Below are 21,988 nucleotides of genomic sequence, written 5' to 3' on the forward strand. Positions count from 1 at the left end.
ATTCATTTTCAAGAAAACACCTTCCAAATACTCAAGCTGCCATACCACAGTTAGCCCATCATTCTTTCTTTCTAGTAAAAGTAGTCTTTCATGACAGAAAGCAGCTGATAAAAGCCGAATTGAAACAGTCACACATGTGCTTTTCTGAGTCAACTATAGGACTTTAGAGTGGAACAGAAATGCCGTAAGCATGCTTCCCACTTTATCACAGAATATTAAAAGATGTGTACTCAACGGTTGAGCTATAATAAAATTAATTTTTCGGTTTCCTTGTATTAGTTTTCTGTTACCACCATAACAAATGATCACAAGCTGTTTCTTTGGGTGAGGAGTTCAGGAACAGCTCAGCTGAGTTTTTCTCTTCAGAACCTCATACACCTTCAGTCACAGTGTCATCCAGGTCTGCAGTCTCAGCTGAGGTTGGGTTGTCTTCCAAGCTCGTGTGCTCGTTGGCAGAGAACCGTTTCCTTGCAGTTCTAGAACAAGTGAATACTTGCTTCTTAAGACCACCAGGAGAAAAAAGAGACTAGACGGAAGGGAGAGAAGGGGGGAGGGGAGGGGAGGGGAGGGGGGAGTAGAGAAGAGCAGGGAGGGGGAGAGGAAGGCTAAGACTATTGCTTCTAGTGTTTGAGCTCAGGAGGGCCTCAACCCTGTTTTAAAGGGCTCACTTGATTAATTTCAGGCTCACCCAGGAAAATCTGCCTTTTGATTAATGCCAAGTCAAACTGATGTGGTAACTTAATTACGTCTGCAAAGTCCGTTCACCTCGGCATGTAATATAACCTAATCACGGGTTGATAGCCATCCCATGCATGGTTCCACTCGCGCCCAGTCATGGCATACTGGGGTGTGTACACTGATGGGAAGGGATCTTGGGGGCCCCTTTAGAGTTTTGCCTATGCATTCATCAAGGGTCCTCTTAAGTGGCAGTCACTTTCTGGGGCTGTTGGACAACATTCAGTAACAAATTTCTTGTCTCTGAGAAATGTGTTTGGCATTGAGATGTGTGTTTTGTTTCCTCCAGGTTTTTCAGACAAGGATCTTGAAGACATAGTAGGGGGCGGTGAATACAAACCTGACAGGGGTAAAGGTAGGAGCACTGATTTGTCCAAATGCCTTATTCTTGTTAAAGACGGGACTATACAGCAACCAGGCTGATTGGAGGTGTTCTTACTCAGACTCTGGGAAATCAAAGGTAGTTAGTTCCTAGACATCCCTGCTTGCAGTTTGGGGTTGACTTGGAATGATACAGAGACTGTGCAGCTCAAGGGGGCATTTATGAGCCAGTTTGGAAAAGCCACACATTTTCCCTGATGTTCCTTAAGCCAAGTTGCTGCATGGGTTAATGTGTCCACACTAGCAGAAGCTGTTTGCCAAGGCAGCACCAGTTACAGTAACTGAAGGTCAGAGGACTCATTGGGAACAGCCTTCGCAACCTGGGGAGCCTGTCACTCTTGGGATGGGGGGAGCAAAACTCATCATGACAAGAGCTTTTTTAAGACACCCGTAGCAAGTCAGATATCTTTTAAAATCTTTTCATTTTGCAGTAGTTTGAGTCACAAGAAGTTGTAAAAATAAACAAATTGTTTAGGAAAATTCCTGTGTACCCTTCACCCAGCTTCCCCTGATATCTTGACAAAACTATAGTTACATTGTCAAAACCAGGAAGCTGACAGTTGTTCAATATTGTTATTAAGTCACATACAGATCTTATTCAGATTTCATCAGATTTTGCATGCACTTGTGTGTGTGTGTGTGTGTGTGTGTGTGTGTCTGTACACATGGACACATGCACTCATGGGTCTGGGTCGATGAAATTGTATCAGATGTGTCAGCCCTTCATAGTCACACCCTCCCCCAAGGCAGGTAGTTTTAGTTCCCCCGCAAATCACCCAAAGACTTAAACCTTTTGTCTTAATATGTTGGCAAGATCTGATCCTAGTATGGAGACAATGTTAGCCAGACTTGATGTGGCAAAATAAGTTAGGGTTGTAATTTGTGGTTGGTACTTGTGGTTGTAACCTGTTCTGATGGTATGTTGTGATTATAACTTGTAGTTCTGGTGGTAAGTTTTTATGATTGTAACTATTGTGATGGTAACCTGTTGTGATGCTAAGTTGTGGGTATAGCATTTTTTGGTGATTCCCTGTTGTGGTTGTGATTTGTGGTTGTGAGTGTAACAGCAAGTTCCGAGTGTAACATGTGATTGTTTCCAGTGTCAGCCTGCTGTACTCCCCACAGTCTAGGCTGTGGCACTAGCATCTGCTTCTTTCTTGTAGGAATTGTGTGCCTTCCGTATGGGAACAGTGTTGTTCTGATTAAAGGATACTGTAGTCGAATCTGTCTTTCAAACCACCTTTCCAAACAGTGTCATTTTGAGTAAAAAGCTCCAAAAACCTCTAAATGAAACTCACAGGTGTCAGGAGAACGTGGAACATTTAAAGGGCAAACCCAGCAAATTAGCCAATTACTCCCGGGTGACAAATGGTATTTCCAGATGGTGAGAAGAGAGGGGTTTCCTTATTAAAAGTACCTGTTTTAACAAGGAAGAAGTGCTAGGAAATTCATTAATTAGGCTCAGATTTGAATTTCTCTTGTAAAGAATAATCAATTGTTAGCATAAGATATACTCTGTCATTATAGGTGTCAGTAAAAGAAAGTAGAGAGTCCCGGCAAAAAATACGAGTGTGAAACTGAACCTTAGGTTATGATAAGCACACGATGAAGTTCTCAGACAGTCTTCTCTATGCAAACGTGCTAATGCCATGTATGAAGATAAAACACCACATTTAAATAAATGACGATCTTCAGCATAAAAACAGTCCTAATTAATGCATTTTCTAACTGTGGGTTTTAGGCACACAGACTCAGCTATAGTTTTGGAGTGTATTTCTGAGATAGTATGTTATCTGTTGTATATTTTTTCTCAAGAAAACATTTCTAATGGCCCTGTAGGTGCCCCATATTTTGTCTGTAGGTAGTAGCGACTGTCTCTCATCAACAGGTCCCGTCAGCCTCCTCCATTCCCTAGCATTTTCACTGACTGAGAAGCTCGAGCCAGTCAGTTTCATCTCGTCATTGCCCCCTCTGTGGTCTACACCTTAGTGTATGCAAGCCTTTCCTCCCATTCCCCCGGAGTTGCTATTTGGTCCCCAGTCATCTCTTGGTGGTCACAGCCCTCTGTCCCGTGTGACCTCTGCAGCATTTCACTTTGATGACCACCTCCTCCTTCACGTTCTTTCCTCCTGGGCCCTACCTGGCACTCTCCCACTTTCTTGTTCTCATTCACTTCTTCTTCCTGAACACTGTTGCCTGGTGGGTCTCTTTCCTTGAGCGTCCGGTGGTATGTCATTCTCTTCCCCACTGAAAGGGAAGGGTATTAGAAACCAAGATCTGGGTGTTGAGTGCATTCATTAGTGGGATGTTGCTACTTCTAAACCCTTTAAGTGGGCACAACTAGGAAACACATGGATGTATTTTATTAATAAACCGTGTGTATATATGTATCTATAATTATTTCTGTATCTATTCATCAGCATCTGTGTTAACCTAAGCATAAGTTCATACTTAAGCCTTCTGGCAGTAGGTTACAGTTGGAGACATATTTTAGTATTCCTTTCTTGCTGACCTTTAACTTCTCTCTCTGAGAGTGAGAAACCTACCGTCCATCAACTGTTTGCTTACTTGCTCAATTCTGGTATTATACGTGTATAGCGCAATCGTAATTGTTAACCCATACCCCTGTGAGACGCAGCTTTACCAACTACAGTCCAGTGTTTGTTTTTCTTCTTTTGTCTTTACCTTACAGTTTCAGTCAAAGTACCGTCTTTCTAAAGTTACTTGCATAGCTCCTTTATGACCCCTCCATTCAGTGCAGTTCTGACATACGTTTATAATGCAGATACATTCATTTGTCACAGTCTACATTCCATCCTGGGATCCCCCACCAACCTGGTTGGTGTTTTGCCTGCATACATTAAAGGTCACGCCTTGTGGTACACATTTGTATGGGTTTTTACAAATGCATATAGTCATGTGTCCACCACCCAAGTACCATACAGAGCAGTCTGTCACCATAAAAGTTCTTCTGTATACCCCTTTGGTACTCAGGCACTCTCTGTTTCCTCAACCCTAATCCATTTTCTCTTCGTGCAACCACTAATCTGTTTGTCATCTCCATAGCTTTTGCCTTTTGCAGAATGTCATATGGTTAGAATCATACAGTATGTAGCCTTTCCAGACTGGCTTCTTTCACTTAGCAATGTGCATTAAAGGTTCCTATATGTTTATTCATGGCTTGGTAAGTCATTTCTTTATAACATTTCATTGTCTAGATGTACCACATTCACCTATTGAAGGACATCTTGGTTGCATTTAGCTTTTGGTGATTATAAATATATAAAGCTGCTATAAATATTTACATACAGGTTTTTGTACAGGCGTAAGTTTTCAATCCACATGGGTAAATACCTAGGTGTATAATTTCTGGGTCATATGGTAAATCTATGTTTAGCTTTGCAGTACACTTCCCAGCTGTCTTCTGAAGTGGCTGTACCATTATACTGGGTTGGCCAAAAAGTTCGTTTGGGAAACCCGACCTCTTACATCTTATGGGAATAGTCGAACGAACTTTTTGGCCAACCCAATACTTTTCCATGAGTAATGAATGAGAGTTCCAGTTGCTCTACATGCTTATCAGCAATTGATATTGTCAGGGTTTAAACAGATTTTTTTTGAAGTATATTTGATTTACAATGTTGTATTAATTTCTGCTGTATAGCAAAGTAACTCAGTTATATATATATATATGTATATATATGTACTTTTCCATTATGGTTTATCTCAGGATATTGAATATAGTTCCCCATGCTACAACAGTAAGACCTTGTTGTTTATCCATCCTATATATACTAGTTTGCATCTGCTAATCTCCAACTCCCAATCCTTCCCTCCCTCCCTCCTCCCTTGGCAACCACAAATCTATTCTCTGTGTCTGTGAGTCTGTTTCGTGGATATGTTCATTTGTGTCATATTTTAAATTCCACATGTAAGTGTTATCATATGGTATTTTTCTTTCTCTGTCTGACTTACTTTGCTTAGTATGATAATCTCTAGGTCCATCCATGTAGCTGCAGATGGCATTATTTCATTCCTTTTTTCATGGCTGAGTAATACTCCATGGTATATATGTACCACAACTTCTTTATCCATTCATCTTTCAGTGAACACTTAGGTTGCTTCCAAGTCTTGGCTTTTGTAAATAGTGCTGCAGTGAACATTGGGGTGCATGTATCTTTTTGAATTGTAGTTTTGTCTGTATATACGCCCAGGAGTGGGATTACTGGATCATATAGTTCTATTTTTAGTTTTCTGAGGAACCTCCATACTGTTTTCCATAGTGGCTGCACCAATTTACATTCCCACCAGCAGTGTAAGAGGGTTCTGTCAGGGTATGTTTTTTGTTTTTTTTTTCATTTTAGGCATTCTAATACTTGTGTAGGGGTATCTAATTGTTTTTTCATTGTATTTTCCTAATGGGAAGTGATGTTGAGCATCTTTTTATATTCTTATTTTATACTGTTCTTTGAAGTCTGTTCAGATTTTTTGCCCATGTGAAAAATTCAGTTTGCTTTTATTAGTCCTATTTTTAACCTGGATACAAATCCTTTTTCAGGTATATGATTTTAAAAATATTTTTTCTCAGTCTGTGGCTTGTCTCTTCCTTTTCTTCATAGTGTTGTTTACCAAATAATAAAATTTATTTTTTTATAAAGTTCGATTTATCAATTTTTTTTCTTTTACGGATCATGCTTTGGTGTTTTAAGAACTAAGTTCATGAAGATGTTTTCTTATGTCCTCTTCTAAGAGTTTTATTGGTTTTGCTTTTACATTTATGCCTTTGTTCCATCTTTTAGTTCATCTGTGTGTGGTGGGAAATAGGAGTCCAACTTTATCCTTTTGCGTGTGGATATCCAATCGTCCTGGCACCACTGGTTGACAAGATTTTCCTTTCCCTACTAAACTGTCTTGGCTCCTATGGAAAAATCAATTGACCATAGATGTAAGAGTTTGTTTCTGGACTCTCAATTCTGCTCCATTGCTGTCCATAGCTGGCCTTCAGCCAATACCAGTACTGTCTCTGCTGGGCACGTCCTCAGCTTCGGGGCAACCAAGGCTACGTGGAGAGTGTATCAAGCCCCCTATGGTTGTCTCACGTCTCTGTTAAATCCCTGGCTAGTTGACCGGTTAGCTTGCTCAGGCTAAAGGAGCTGCTGGCTCTCCAAGTCATGTGGGTCCCGTTTGGCAGCTGTAGTACCGTTGCTGATTTCCATGGCCTGTCCACCTCTCCCCAGTTAAACTAGCTGCTGAAAGACCTGGGAGAAGGGGAAATGAGAGCAACCCTGGGGGAAAAGGCCTCAGATTCCAGGTGTTCTCACAGGAACTAAATCTGTTTCCTGAAATGGCTGTCTTTGATTGTCCAGGGTTATAGTTGCTGTTTGAGAAGAGGATTCGTTGACCTCCTCAACCCCTCATGCCAGACATCCTCTCTGCTAGTATCTTTGGAATTTGGAATATTCCTTCTCTTTGCCTCCCCTCAAGCCCAGGCCCATATCACCTACCCTTGGGTCATTACCTTAATCTCTTAACTGGTCTCCTGGTTCCAGCCTGTCCTCCATGCAGCTGCCAGAGAGAATCACCAGGAACACGATCTTGTCAGTCCTCTGTTTAAAACTATTGTGTAATAATGAAAAGACAAACAGCCCAATTAAAAAACGAGCCTAGGGCTTCCCTGGTGGCGCACTGGTTGAGAGTCTGCCTGCCGATTCAGGGGACACGGGTTCGTGCCCTGGTCCGGGAAGATCCCACATGCCGCGGAGCGGCTGGGCCCGTGAGCCATGGCCGCTGAGCCTGCGCGTCCGGAGCCTGTGCTCCGCAACGGGAGAGGCCACAACAGTGAGAGGCCCGCGTACCACAAAAAAACAAAAACCAAAACCAAAACAAACAAACAAAAAACGAGCCGAAGAGACACTTCATAAAAGAAGTTATATGAAGATGCTCAAAATCTTTATTGGGGAAATGCGAATGAAAACCATGATGAGTTATCACAACACAGCCACCAGAATGGCTAAAATCGGAAAGACTGACAGATACTGAATGTTAGTGCGTAAGTGGAGCAACTGGAATGCTCGTACGTTGTTGGCGTGAATGTAAAGTTTCTTATAAAACTGAGCATAGACCTCCCCAGTAACCCAGCAATTTCACTTATTTTTAAGAAAAATGAGAGCTTATGTCCAAAAAAGATTTATAACAGAATTCTAAAAATGACTTTATTTATAATAGCAAAACAACAACAAAAGAAACTGTAAACAGCCTAATTATCAATAGGAGAATGGATAGACAAATTGTGATATATATTCATACAGTGGAATGACTTACTGATACACAGAATAACATGAATAAATGTCAAAAATACTATGCGGAGTGAAAGAAGCCAGTGAAAAAAACAGTACATACTATATGAGCCCAGTCATGTGAAGTTCTAATATTTGTAAAACTAATTTCTAATGTTACAAATGAGATCCACGGCTGCTGTGGATTGGGGGGAGAATGCAAATTAATTGGACAGGGACATGAGAGAACTTTCTGGACTGATGTTAATTCTGTATCTCAGTGGGGGTATGGGTTTCACAGGTGTATGCATCTGCGAAAACTTACAAAATGGTACATGTAAGGTTAGTATTTTATTATACGTAAATTTTACCTTAAAAAAGGAATCACAAGCAAACATGGAATTCTAGGTTATAATATGTGTATGGGCGAAGCATACAGATGTCTGAGACTTACTTTGAAATGCATCACAAAAATAAGATTGGATGGGTAGAGGGATGGATGGACATATGATAAAGTGAATAATGTAAGCTGTTAATTATAGAATCCAGATGGTGGGTATATGAGTGTTCACTGTACAGTGTTTTCAACTTTTTTGAATGTTTGAACTTTTTCTTAATTGTTGGGAAAAAATTTTTAAGCCAAAACAACAACAAGTCTCTTGAGTGGCTCCCTAATGCCTATAAGTTCAAGCCCCTTATCCTGCTGACATATCTTTCTGCCCTAGACCGTCAACTTCATTTCGCCTCCAAACATGTGAACGAGCTGGTCCATGCCTATCTTTGTGCCTTCACATGCTGGTCCTCTGTTTAAATGCCTTTCTTCCACCAGATGAATTCCCACTCATGTCTAGCAAATGCTCAGCCACTGATCCCTTAAGGGACACCTCAAAGATCCCCTCCTCTCTGGGGGCCCCTCCCCTCTGTGGCCCTGTGGCACAGCGCCCATCTCGTGCCTTTGGTTCTCGTAGAACTTCTGTCATCCTGCTGGTACAGCATAGCCCCTGTCATTACTGAGTCACACCGAGTCATGTGTAGCTTTTTCACTCCTGCTGTATGGGGCTTCTGAAGGCAGGCACCTTTTTCCTTGTGTATCCCTGACACCCCCAATAAAAGTTTCCTGAAGTGAAGGGGACCAGGATGGACCAAACACCTGGCTTTGCTCTCTACCCTCCCGCCCACGCTTTCCCACGAAGAGTGACACATTTGATTGGCTAGGCTGACGACCCTCTGGGCCACATGAGTGATGGCATCGTGGCATGAAATGCTTTCTTTTGGACCCCAAAGGGAACGATGAGGGAGGCTGTGCCCCTCATGTAACTGGTGGGTAAGTGTGCACTCTTACGGGAGGTGAACTCTATAAATCTGATCTGTGAACCCAGCTCTCCCCGAGGTGGTTTTGTGAGGGGGGGGGGCGGAGCGGAGAAGTACTCGGAAGCCCTGTTCATGAAGTGAACGCCTTACCTGATCTTCCTCTGGCTCCTGGTGTCTGTCTTCAGTTGGGAAGGAGCGTGGAGGGGAGCAGGGATGTCATTAGCAGAAAATACTGCACCATTGTTTTTAGTCAAAAAAGAAAATTTCATATTAGAACCAGATTGAGCACTCTTCACTCCCAGATGGTAGTTTTTAAGGCCAAAGCATGCAGTTCTTAAAACCAGAGGCAAGAGTCAAAACCCATACCTCTAAAGAGATGTAGACGTTCCCCTCCAGGTGTGTGAAGCGGGAGCCCATCACCTTTACTTCCCAGGGTTAAATGAGAAGCTGTTTTTGGCTGTAGCTTCCAGTGTTCTTTCCCTCCAGCTGCAGCATCTTGGATTGCCTTCCAGGGCTTTGCACAGACAGCTTCCTCTGCTCTCCCCTCTTGTCTCGCAGGTGCCTGGACAGACTCAGCAGACTGCTTCCTGCCTTTGAATTTTCATTCCACTTGTTTCTCTTCTAATACCACACATGGGAAGCCTTGCTGAGGCCTCTGCTTGCTCCCCACCTGGAACCTCCAGTCTTCTAGAGTCTTCCAGGCCCCCAGGGTTCCTTACTGAGTTTAATTTTTTTTGTTGTAGTAAGATATACATAACATTTACCATTTTAATCATCGAAAGTGTACAGCCGTCACCACCATCCATCTCCAGAACCTTCCCAAAGGGAAACTGTACCTATTAAACAGCTATGCCCCAGTCTCCCCTCCCCGCAGCCCCTAGTAGCCACTAGTCTGCCTTCTGCCTCTGTGAATTTCACTACTCTAGGTGCCTCATTTAAGTAGAATCGTATAGCATTGCTTCTTTTACTTGGCATGTATTCAAGGCTCATCCCCGTTACAGCGCGGCTCAGTACTTCATCTCCTCTTACGGCTGAATAATGTTCCCTTGTGTAGATATACCACGCTGTGTTTATCTACTTTCCCTCCCGAGTCTAAAGAAGTCGTTCCTCTTCCATTTTGACTGTATTTACAGTCACTATCTCGAAATATCTGGGCGCTGTCATGGTCCCTTCCAAGCCATTAAGTTGATCTCATGCAACAGGGAATTGGGTCTCGATGGGAACATAATCATGGCAAAAGAGCTTAAGTGGAAGGGCTTACCCCAGCAACATTGCCTTCTATTGGGAGCTGAAAAAAGTTAGGGACTTGCCACCAGACAGCCCTTTCTGTGTCTCTCTATGGACCCATTTCTGGGTTTTTTTTCAGCTTTCATAACATGAAGAAATAGGATGTTTCAGATGTGAAGAACAGCTCTCTGGTTCTAGTGTTCTAGAATGTGAAAAAACCCACATGCTCCCTCAGAGCCCCTGCCCCCAACACACGTGCACGTACACACACACACGCGCATGCACGCACGCACGAGGGCAGCGTGAACACAGGGCTTTTCTCTGAGATAACTTCTGGTGTCTTGGGAGCTTGCCATAGGTAGGTGGGGTGTACAGCTCAGTGTTGGGTTGGGGCACCTGTCACGTTATCTAGAGGGTAGGGTGACCGTTCTCTTCCCCGAGGTGGGGGATGGAGGAGATGGGCTTTGGAGACTTTCAGGGAGCCATGTTCTGGCTGACTCTCTTCAGTTCGATTTGACTTTGTAACCATGGGTCATTTGAAACAAGTGTTTGTCCCTCTTTGTTTATTCATTTTTCAGTTTTTTAAAATTTTACTTTGCATTTCTGCTGCCACTTTTTTAATATGAAGATAATTTTTAAAATCTCAAACTCCTAGCTGTGGCTGCTGGAAGTCTAGCATACTTACAAAGGTCCTGAAACACTTGAACGTCCCCCCTCGGCCGTTCTAGCTGTTATCTACCACTGTCACGTGGCTCTCCATGCCCATGGCAAATCAGACGTGTCAGGCACTGGCTGTGAGCCTGGAATTGCACAGTTGTCAGTGAGGGACACGTCAGTGCATTGCATCCCTGTCTGACAGGCATGCGGCTGTTGTGACTCAAGATTGACATGTCTGTACGTATCAGTGTGTGTGCATTGTTGTCTTTTATGTTGGAAGATGCTGAGGTAACATTTCTGTTGACAACAGGGTAATGCCTCCTGTTCTACAGTGTTCTCTGTAGCTACAGTGGTCACTATAGCTATAGGAGCCCTTATAGTTATGGTGGGCACTATAGCTATGGGGTCCCTTGAGCTATGGTGGCAGTCCCTACAGCTATGGCAGTCACTATCGCTATGACAGTGGTCCCTAGAGCTCTGGCATTCCATAACTATCTACATGTATAGGTGTCTATACTCAAAGCAAATTGTAATCTGAGATATGCTGTACCGGGGAATTTCTAGTACAATAGAAGGCGACTCTAGACTCTTTGGTATGTAGTTGTGATGTATAATTGTGAACTCAGAAGGCAGGTGAGGATACAAAACATATTGTCCATGAAAATGAAGGTCCTGCCAGTGACCTGTGAAATAACCTCTTTGAATTATTTCTCCAGTTGTGGGAAAGTAGATGTGGATAGATTTGCGTGAGGCTTGCATATTTTAAACATTCTATGAAAAATAGTTGTTTATTGTTTTACCATCTAGGGAGTACTCTTTCTATGCATAAGGTATATATTCGTAAATATTTTTACAAAAATGGGATTGTGTTACCTTTTTAAAACCAGGTTTTTAAATTCAATAATACCCTGAATATCTTTTTCTGTATTAGGGAGTCCTTTAAAAAATCATGTCAACCACTGCGTAATATTATGTTTCACTGCGACTTCCTTAACCAGGGCCTATATTTGTACAGAGAGGGTTTTTCCTCCAGCTTTTTACTACTGTGCACAGTGCTGGGATGAACTTCCTCATCGCCAAATGTATAAAACCTTAATTGTCTGTCAGACAAATTCCTAGAACTTGAACTGCTGAGTCACAGGAGGTGTAAATTTTTAAAGATGCCGCTCTCTGAGTGTACTGCCACATGGCATTCCTTTCCAATTGTGCCAGCTGCCATTCCACCACTAGGAAGGAAACAGCTGTCTGTTTGCTCATATACTCACTTTCACTGGGTATTTTAGTTTTGTAATCTTCGCAGATTTGATTAGTACAAAATGCTATCCTGTTTAAATTTTCCATGTCTTTGCATCCAAGAAGTGAAACACTTTTCACCTCTGTCTTATTAGACACTCTTACTATATTGTGTGAATTGCCTATTCATGCCCATTGTCCCATTTTCTACTCATTTATGGCAAGGGCTCCTTTTACATTAGGGATTATTAATCTCTTTTCATACCTTCCAAAGACATTTTATTTACCCATTCATCAATCGATGAACCTTTAGGTGGTTTCCACTTTTTGGCTTTTACGACTAATGCGGCAATGAAATCAGTGTACCCGTTTTTGTGTGGTCAGGTGTTTTCAATTCTCTTGGGTCTGTATACCTATAAGTGGAATCGTTCAGTCTTGTGGTGACTCTGTTTACCTTTGGGAGTAACCACCGACCTGTTTTCCACAGCAGCTGTAGCATTTTACATCCGCATCAGCATTGCCTGAAAGATCCAATTTCTTCCCATCCTCACTAACACCTATTTACCGTCTTTGGATTGTAGCCATCCTAATGCGAGTGAAGTGGTATCTCGTCGTGGGTTTGATTTGCATTTCCCTGGTGACTAAGGATGTTGAGCTCTTTTCGTGTGCTTATTGGCCATTTGTATATCTCTCTGGAGAAGTGTCTTCCTATCCTCTGTCCATTTTAAAATTGAATTATTTGCCTTTTTATTGAGTAGTAGAAGTTCTGTATTCTCAATACTCATCCCTTGTCAGATATAGAATTTGCCCATGTCTTCTTCCATTCTGTGGGCTGTCTTTCCACTTTCTTGATGATGTTCTATGAAGCACAAAGGTTTTTAATTTTGACAGAGTCCAATTTATCCATTTTTCCCTTTCGTTTCTTGTGCTTTTAGTATGGAGGTTTTGACTTTTGATATAATCTTTTCCATTTCAGGCTCCTGGCTTGAGGGCCAGGTTTAGGAAGTCATTCGTTACCCCAAGACAATATAAATGTTGTCCTGCATTTTCTTGTAGTGCTTTTAGGACTTCATCCATTTTATATTTATTGGAAACGTACTCCCATTGGTGGTGTTGGTTTGGATAAATTTGTGTTGCCAGTGGGGCCTCAGTTGGCCACTTTTTGCATGGCGTGCCTTTCGTAAAGGAGCTGGGTTCAGCCTGTGCTCAGAGGAAGTGAATGGAGCTCAGTGGCCAAATAGGGATCCAAACTGTGACATTGGCTTGGCTAACTCCAGTGGCAAGCCTTGGTGGCTGACTTTACTTCAGGCTCATGCAACTAGAAGGGATGGAAGGATCTAGAATGCCTGGGGTCTTCTTTTCCAATTGTTCTTTAACCTCTTAGTATCTCAGCCCACGTGCCCATCTGAGCAGTGAGTGACCCACAGGATGGGGTCACATTTCTTTTTGAGGAGGGAGTAACATTTATTTGTCATCTTCTTAGAAAAATGCTTTTGTCCAATCACAGATGGTCAGATAGTCAGGGATTCCTAGAGACTGAAGAATTGAGCATTTGAATATTTTTGACGGCCAGGGGGAGCCAGAGCTCTCCAGATGCCCCTGGAGATCATGTAACACCCTCATAGCTCCTGGCCATACAGATTGTGAGGTTCAAGTTGTTGTGAATCCTCGTGATCAAGGATTAATCGGGAAAGGGAGACTTGGGAACACTCAGCTTCATTCCAGCTCAAGGCGAACCAAAGAGTGGGTTGAATTGCTCATTCCTATCTGGAAATCTAGTGACATGAACACGTCAGCAGAGGACGCCTGTGAGGGGTAGCCGCTACCCTTGATGACAGCCGCCTCTGGCGCAGCAGAAGGGACCAGTGATGGGCCAGTCCTCACGAGTGACCTCGCTGTGCACACGTTAATGCACAGGGTGACTCATGTCCTCCTCTCTGCTCTGCTTCCTCCGACAGCAGTGATTGTGTTTTTGAAAACGCCACTGCTCCTTGTTTTGTAAATAACCATTCATTTCCAATCATGGATGTCTGTAAACTGCATTTAACTCAAGGATTCAGTCCCAGGTGGGAACATAGCAGACCTCATTTTCTCCCCCAAGACTCTTATTTTTAAAAAAAGACTTTATTTTTTAGAGCAATTTTAGCTTCACAGCAAAATTGAGCACATTGTACAGAGAGTTCCCCACGCCCCCAGCCTACCCATTAGCCGCATGCCCCACCGGAGGGGGTACATTTGTTACAATTCATGCACCTACATCCCCCCAGCACACTAGAGCAGTTTCCCCCAAGAACCCTGGGCTCTGGGAACACGGGCTCCCTCCATTAATGAGCATTATGTCCTGAGGAGAAGAGGGTGCCTGTGAACGGGGTGCTCAAGGCTAATTAATGTCCTAAATGGCACCGGTGGCTTATTAGGGAGCTGCTGTCTGGGCAGGGTGTGTGTGTGTGAGAGAGAGTCTGTTTCGTTCTATGAAATTTTATCACATGTAGGTTTGTGTGGCCACCACTGCAGTTAAGAAAAGAACACTTCTGTCACCACGAGGATCCTTCCGGTTTCCCTCTTTTCATCACAGCCAACTCCCTCCGTCTTCACCCTCACTAACCCCTGTCAACCACTAATCTGTTCTCCATCTCTGTGGTATTTCAGAGCCTTTTGAATTTCAAAATCCCAGATAGGCGATTGTCAGCCTGCATTGGATTATGTTCCAAGAACAACTCAAACTCTAGGCCAAGCCAGAAGTGGACGGCCCTTAAAAAACTCCTGATTACCACTTAATTCTGTAGCATATCGTCAGGGCGCCGTATGTGCACCTAAGTTACATGAGCAGAAGCACCTGGATTTGAAGAAAACCAGGTAAAGGGCGAAGGACAGGAGGAAAAGAAATTGAAATATTAACTGTGAATCTCTTTGGGTAGTAGGATGATGAAATATTTCTATGCTGGTCTTTCGTCCTTTTTTAAAACAAAGTTTTACATCACCGTGTTTCTATAATTAGGTAAACGATAAATATATTTTACAGGGGACACTAGATGCATGGGACCCACGCAGTGTCATCCCTCAGAGGCAGGCTCGCCTGGCGTGGGCTCAGCTCCGCCACCTGCCGGCAAGTCCCCCACCTGCGCACCTCTGCTCCCTGCGCTATCGCTGGGGATGGTTGCTGGGCGCACCTGCCCCAGCGGACTGCGTGTGAAGAGCCAGGATGTTAACACGTTCTCAGTGCACAGTCGCTGTCACTTCAAAAATAAAACGTCCCACCTGGGCTTTGGCAGGTGACAGGCATAAGGAAGCAGGTCTTGCTACAGTCAGGGCAGAGCCCACAGGGGCTGTGCTGGCAGGGCCTGGGGCAGAGGTGGACCCGGAAGGCTCAGCCAGTCGGGAAGGAGCTGTCCCTCCCGACGCCGAGCAGTTGGTCACGGAGGACACTGACGGCTTTGTCCTTTCTGCAGGTAATGGCCAGTATGGCAGCGAGGACGACTCAGGATCCGGTGAGTTTGAGTCCCGAGGTTTCCGCTGGAAACCACAAACTGGCCCGCTTTCGTCTCAGAGCTGGTCTTCCCGACCCTCCCGTGACGGTTCCTGGTAGAGACCCGTCAGTGAGGCCACCAGCAGAGGAATGCAGCCATTTAAAGGGATTGAGCGTGAAGCTCTGGATCCCGGGGAAGTGGCCCCAGGGGCAGCCCGCTGGCCTATCTGAGCCTCAGCTGGCGGGGTGGAGGCTGCAGCGCCTCCACGGCCACCTTTCAAGCCGCTCAAAATGGAAATCCTTACGGAAAACGGGAAGCACTTGGTAGACCCATGGGCACTGTGTCATTTTCCGCCCTTCGGTATAAGTGGCACAGCCCCGCACACTGGCTTGGGGGTCACGGGCCCTAGAACCAGCTTAGCTCGCCGGTAGAGGAGAGCCAGGTGCCTGAGCCAATCCCTGTGGTGTCCTGGGCTTGACCCCGCCTCTCTGCCTTCCCCAGGCATGTCAGCAGAGACCGGCACCATTGCCGGCGTGGCCAGCGCTCTGGCCATGGCCCTGATCGGCGCTGTCTCCAGCTACATCTCCTACCAGCAGAAGAAGTTCTGCTTCAGCATTCAGCGTAAGTGGACCTGCCCTGCGGCCGCCTGCACCCTCCCGCTGCTCGACGTGAACAGAGGGGCCAGGGCTTTGGAGGGGAAGGGGCAGAACCCCGAGCAAGTTAAGATTCAGTAACCTTCCACAGCCTGCCCAAGACACCTCCTCAGCAGATCTCCCCGGGCTGAGGTGGAGGTGGTGCTGCACTTTTTAAAACCCTTGGGGACAGACGTCGGCCAAACTGAAGTGAAAGCAGCCTGGAAGAGAGGACTGGGCTGGGCCCAGTGACCTTGATCTTCCAAGGGTGAGCCCTGGGTTTCTCATAGAACAGGAGAGCCCCTGGATATCCACGTGGCCCCAGACCTCACCCTGGGCCCTTCGGAGGCAGAAGGCAGGCATCCCCGGGACCTCGGAGGTCCTGGCAGCCCTCCCCTCCCTCTCAGATCCCAAGGCGCCGCTGCCCGCTGCCTGAGCGCCCCCCGCTTCTCCCCGTGAGCCAGAGAATCATGAATTGTTTTAAAGGAAGAGGAGAGTGTGGTCCCCGCCCCGCAACGTTACACACCAGCTTCGTAACATAGGCGGCTTTCATTTTAGGCTGTAGCTGTGACTCTGTCCGAGGTGTGTGAACTGAATAGTTACAGATGGAATGTGTCTGAGACGCCCACCCACGGGAGCCCTGTGTCGGGGGAGCCCCGTGTCGGGGGGAGCCCGTGTCGGGGGGAGCCCCGTGGGGATGCCATTATCGATGGTTTCATAAGCACAGTGTCGATGTGTTGCTGTTTGCCAAGAGTGTCTCTGGTTGAAGACAGGCGATTTTTAGTTCAAGTGAGAGACCCTGACTCAGCCATAGTTTTCCTCTTTCCTGCAGCTCAGGACCATCCCCTGTGAGGCTTCCCCTTCCCTTGCTCTGGGCCTCTGCACTTAATTCTAGCCTGGACCTGAGCTTCCCAGGAAACGACTTGGGTCCCAGAATGCTTTGTGTGTGGACATTGCTGCCGTCTCCATTGTGTTTGGTGCGCCACAGGCTGTGCATAGCGGTGCTCCAGGGACAGGGTTCACATCTCAGCGCACGACCTGCACAGCTGTTCACGGCTGCCCTGCTTGAGTTCCCACCCACTTGCTGTCGTGCCAAAAGCTTGGCTGTAGAGTGGTGTGAACAGGAAGAGTGAGAGGGAGTGCAGAGCTGGAGGCTGGGTTGGCCTTAGAGCTATCACTTGTCCCAGCTCAAGAGACTTAAAACAACAGATCTATTCTCTCATGGTTCTGGAGGCCAGAAATCCAAGATCAAGGTGGCAGCAGTGCTGGTTCCTTCTGGAGGCTCTAGGGGAGGAGCCTTCCTTCCTCTTCTGGCTTATGGCTGCATCACTCCAATCTCTGCGTCTGTCTTCAGGTGGCCTTTTCCCCTGTGTCTGTGTCATCTTCTGTCTCTTAAAGGGCACTTGTCATTTAGGTGTGGGCCCCACCCTAAATCCAGGATGATCCCATCTTGAGATCCTTAACTTCGTCACATCTGCAAAGACCCTTTTTCCAAAGAAGGTCACATCCACAGGTTCCAGGGGTGAGGACGTGAACATAGCCTTTAGCGGCCACCATTCACCCCAGTTCAGCATTGTGACCCTAACAGTGACATGCGTGCAATCCACGGTTGGCAAATACATGCCCACTGCAGAGCTGGGCCAGTGGCTCGTGTGCCACGGGATGGCTTTTGAGACTTTAAAACGCATGTTGGGTAAACGAGAAACGAAAAGCTGGGCCTAAACTTATAGTAAGCATGGCTTCCCAGGCGCTCCACGCTCGCCAGCGCCCGACACTGAGTGTGGGTCACCACCCTGAGCACTCCCACAGCCCGATGGGGCAGCCGTGCTGGGCACCCTCATTTTATAGCTGAGGAGACAGAGGCTGAGGGGATTGTTGAAGGAACTCACTCAAGACGGGAAGCGGTGAGTCTAGAAGGGAAGGGGTGCCAGTAGATGGGAACAAGGAGGGAGAAAGAGGTTGATGTCCAAAGCCAAGAATAGATGGATTCTGGACTGTGTGTCTGTCCTGGATTAGCGGGCAAAACCCAATAAAATGTGAGAACATGAAGGCCTTAGTGCATAGAGTTGAGCGATTGGTGTGGCGTTTGGGAGAGAACAAACGAAAAAGAAGGGGCGTAGCTGACAGTGAAAAGCCCTGTGGCAGCAAGGCTGGAGGACGTGCATGTGACCTCTCTCTCTGGGGGCTGGCCTGGAGGTGAGGGTGTTATGTTGCTGGGCTGGGTGCCGGGGGCCCAGGCCAGGGGGCCCGGCGTGCTTGCAGGGCTGACGGGGGCTCCCACGGGCTCCCAGGAAGCTCACGGAACCTGAGGGCCTCTCCCAGCCGCCCGTTCCGTCTGAGGGTGGGTGACCCGGGTGACCCTCCCCCCGGTCCTTTTCCCTTAGTCTGTCGGTGATGTCCTTGTCATTGCTAAACCCACACTGTCCTGAGCCCCTCAGCTGGACACTCGTGCGAGTACCACCATCACCCCCAGTTTCCTTAGAAGGGAACTGAGTGCGGCGCATCCCCACATTTGAAAAAGCCCCCCGTTGCTTCTGTGTCCGCCCGCTGTGCTACCACCATTTTCTTTCAAGTGTGTAAGTTGTATCCGCTCCCGCCTCCCCTTATGAATCCCACCAGCCCTCCTGGGTCCTACGTCCCCTGATGTGACATCAGCGGGGTCCCTGTTCCTGGGGCTCGTGCGCAGCTCTGCTCTTGGGCCGCACCTCTCCACCGCCCTGGTCCTCCATCTGGATGGTTCCATCAGCCCCCCGCCTGCCCCGGTCTCCCCCACCATTCTCCCTGCTCTGAGCAGCCTGCGGGACCCATTTCAAATGCACACTTCCTCCCGGCCCAGCCCCTGGGCTTCACATTCACAGCCCTTCATGGTTTGGCTCCAACCGCATCCCTTCTCTTCCCTGCCCGTGGACGCGTCCCCAGAAGCCTGTCCACAGCCGCACTGACTTCCCCGAGTGGGCGCCGCTTGCTCCAGCATCCCGCCCGGCGTCCCGTTTACTCCCCTAGCAGCCCTCTTCCTTCAGGCCTGGGACCCCCTCCCAGGCAGCCTTCCCGCCCTCCCAGCCTGTGGGCCAGAGGAGATGTCTGCCTTGCACGCTGCCACAGCGCCCCCTGCTGCCCCGCCGTGCCGCCGCTGGGGCGGGACGGGGCTTGTGGGCTTGTGTCCGCGGCTGCTGCCCCACCCCCCAGCCCATCGCTCTCCGTGGGGGGCTGTGTGTGTTTCAGCCACTGATGTGTCCCTGGCACCTAGGCTGGGCTGGCATCAGGAGGAGCCCCATGGACGTCCGTTGGGTGGTTAATCCCCTGAGAAGCTGGGGGACAGGACCTCCCATGCCCACGCTTTCTGTTAAGCGTCCGCCCAGAGTGGCCTCAACCATCTCCTCGGGGAAGTAAGTCAGGGAAGGTGGAGCAGAAGCTGCCCTGCACCCGGTGCACGGGGACGCCCTGGGGAATGGCATGTGACTGCTAGGAGGGCCTGACCCCGCAGTGGTGCTCGGGGGCTTGCGGTATTGACTGCCACCAAAGGGGTCCCGGCCTGGGGGACCCTCTGCTCCCCATGTCTCTGCCCTCAGCGCCAAGGGTCGGCGTGTCGCGTGGAAAGCCCACGTGGCTTGTTGCCGGGGGCTGAGTTCTTGCTCCAGGGTCCTAAGCTTTGTGTCTTGCCTTCAGATGCAGCAGAAGGTCAAGGTAACGACGTGCTTTGACTTACTCATCTTCCTCTTCCGCTTTGGCCTCTACACTTCATGTCCACCCCCCCTCCCCTCCCCTCCCCTCCCCATTTCTCTCGTTCCTTGTCGCCGCTCTCCACCCCGCGCCCCCGTCCCCTTGTGCTCACCGACCTGGCTGAAACCACGACCATCTTTAGTTTTCCACGTGCGTTTCGGGGTGCTGGGGCGGGCGTGGAGGTCCTGTTCAGGACTCACACCCACTGGCGGTCACCCCTGCGAAGCACCCAGAGGCCTGCCCGCAGGCAGCTGCACAGAGATCAGGAGGCTCAGGGCGCTCCTCCTGGCCCTGGCCCATCCGCTGGGAACAGCTTCCACTGGCTCTGTCACCCATCCCACCCCACACCTGCCGCCAAGCGACACCCGCATTTTCCCTGGGCCCATCTGGCGCCCGCCTTGAGCCCGGCGAGCACCAGGGCAGGCAGGTGAGGAGCCTGAATGCAGCCCGGGATGGCGGAGTGACTTACGCTGGCGCCTGCTCAGTCGGTTGGTTAGAACTGTGGCCCGAGTTTCCCACAGGCCCAGGGCTGTGATGAGGCTTCCAGTCCCCGGCTTATCCAGGGCTAAGACATGGCCTCTGAGTCCCCCCACGCAGCGGCAGGGGTGGGGTCCACTCAGTGGCCTGAGTGCTGGCCTGCAGAGGTTGCTTTGTAGAGTCCCCAGGTCCCTCTTGGACGCAGGTGGGGAGGAAGCCCAAATAACTCACTGGACCAGAGCAGCCGTCCGTGGGTCCTGGGCCCTCCACTCTGGGGCTGGGACAAACTTCTTCCTGCTGCCCAGCGGAGCCCATCCAGCCATCTGCCTCGCCCCTTCTCCATCAGTCACTCACGCGGTGCCGGGCTCCCTCTTGGCCTCCCTGGCTCCTGGGCCAGCACATGGACCCAGGGGTGGCGCTGAGCCCTGCCATCCGGTGCCCCTCTGCTGGGCGGAGCTGCCGTGTGGCCCACAGTCTCACAACGTGGTGGCACCTGCCAATGGGGATGGGTGTCGGGGACTTTGCCGCATGTCACATCAAGGGGGAGGACGAGAGGTCCGGGGCAGGGCAACACGTTCCCGGCCGCTCTGCACCCAGATGTGGGGACAGAGACGTTTGGGTGGCCCGGGCTGCAGGGGTCTGAGTTCGTCAAGGGGGTTGGGCTTTCTCACCATAACGGAGGGCCTGGTCAGGCGTTCTGCCTCGTGGCCGGGGACCCTTTGCTTCCGCGTCAGTCACCAACTCCGCCCTTTGCCTTTTGCAGAGGGTCTCAGTGCGGACTACGTGAAGGGGGAGAACCCGGAGGCCGTTGTGTGTGAGGAGCCCCAAGGTGAGGACCTCCAGGTCACTGTCTTGCTGAAGGCCTCCTAGCGGCTGGGCCCGGCACCGAGCAGACCTGGGCTAGGAAAGCAGGGATGCTCAGAGGTGGCCATTTCTAGAACTCGCAGCCGGAACGATGGGCTGATGCCAGGGACACGGGGGGCACAGCCAGGGCCGTCTGCTCACCGTGCGGGCTCAGCCTCTGCTCCCCGCCCGCGGAGACAGACTCGCGCCAGCCAGATGCCGGCGGAAGCTGTGGGGATCCTTTAGACCTCGACCCGGGCCCTTTCCATCTGAAAACTGCCACAGGCAAGAGGGAGGCCCACCCCCGCCGTCCTGTGATCGTCAGGCACTTGCCGGCTGCGGTGAGCCGCCAGCGGTTACAGGCTGCGAGACGCCAGGCTGCCGGCCTGGAGTGGCCAACCTCTCAAGGCAGATGCAGCCTGTGGCCCCAGAATGCCAACGAGGCGACCAGGAAAGGCCGCTTGTCGTCAGCCGAGGCCGGGGAAGGGCTTCCAGGCCGGGGTGGGCGGGAGAGGCAGGAGCCCAGGTGTGCCTTTGCTGGGCTGGGCGCTGAGGCTGCGGCCGGGAGGGACCGCCCGGGGCTGCCATGGGCGCGCTGGCGGGGGGGGTGGGGGGCATCCGGTCGCTTAGGATAGGATGCCGGATGGATTCGCTAGCCCTGGGTTTCAAACGTGGGAAAAGGGACTCTACAGCTGCAGTCACTGTACTCATGTTTTCAAGTCTTGGCCACCACTGTGTTGGTACCTACCATGGGCCAGGTGCTGTGTTACGTGCTTTATTTAAAGTACTCCTCCCTTGGGAATTCCCTGGTGGTCCAGTGGTTAGGATTCGGTGCTTTCACTGCCGGGTCCCGGGTTCAATCCCTGGTCAGGAAACGGAGATCCCACAAGCCAGGCGGCGTGGCCAAAAAATAGAAAAAAATCGCAAAAACTGCTCCCAGCCACTGTGCCGGGACCATTCCCACTTTACAGATGAGGAAGTAGAGGCCGAGCTCGTCTCCAGGGCCACAGCGGGCGCCAGGGGCCAGTTG

General features: G+C 48.9%; 1 protein-coding gene across 3 annotated transcripts in view; it reads left to right on the plus strand.

Moving 5' to 3' along the window:
• CD99L2 (CD99 molecule like 2) overlaps window positions 1-21,988 on the plus strand; it is a 112,362-nt gene that overhangs the window by 87,695 nt on the left and 2,679 nt on the right. For 2 of the 3 annotated variants that reach the window (XM_060292922.1, XM_060292921.1), the window contains 5 exons: window positions 1,025-1,090; window positions 15,269-15,307; window positions 15,788-15,907; window positions 19,585-19,602; window positions 20,879-20,944. In XM_060292922.1, coding sequence (XP_060148905.1) covers window positions 1,025-1,090; window positions 15,269-15,307; window positions 15,788-15,907; window positions 19,585-19,602; window positions 20,879-20,944 — 309 coding nt within the window. The remainder of the gene's footprint in view (window positions 1-1,024; window positions 1,091-15,268; window positions 15,308-15,787; window positions 15,908-19,584; window positions 19,603-20,878; window positions 20,945-21,988) is intronic. The other variant, XM_030846966.2, reaches the window with a different exon arrangement.

Source organism: Globicephala melas, chromosome X (genome assembly GCF_963455315.2).
Source record: "Globicephala melas chromosome X, mGloMel1.2, whole genome shotgun sequence".
Taxonomy (NCBI): domain Eukaryota; kingdom Metazoa; phylum Chordata; class Mammalia; order Artiodactyla; family Delphinidae; genus Globicephala; species Globicephala melas.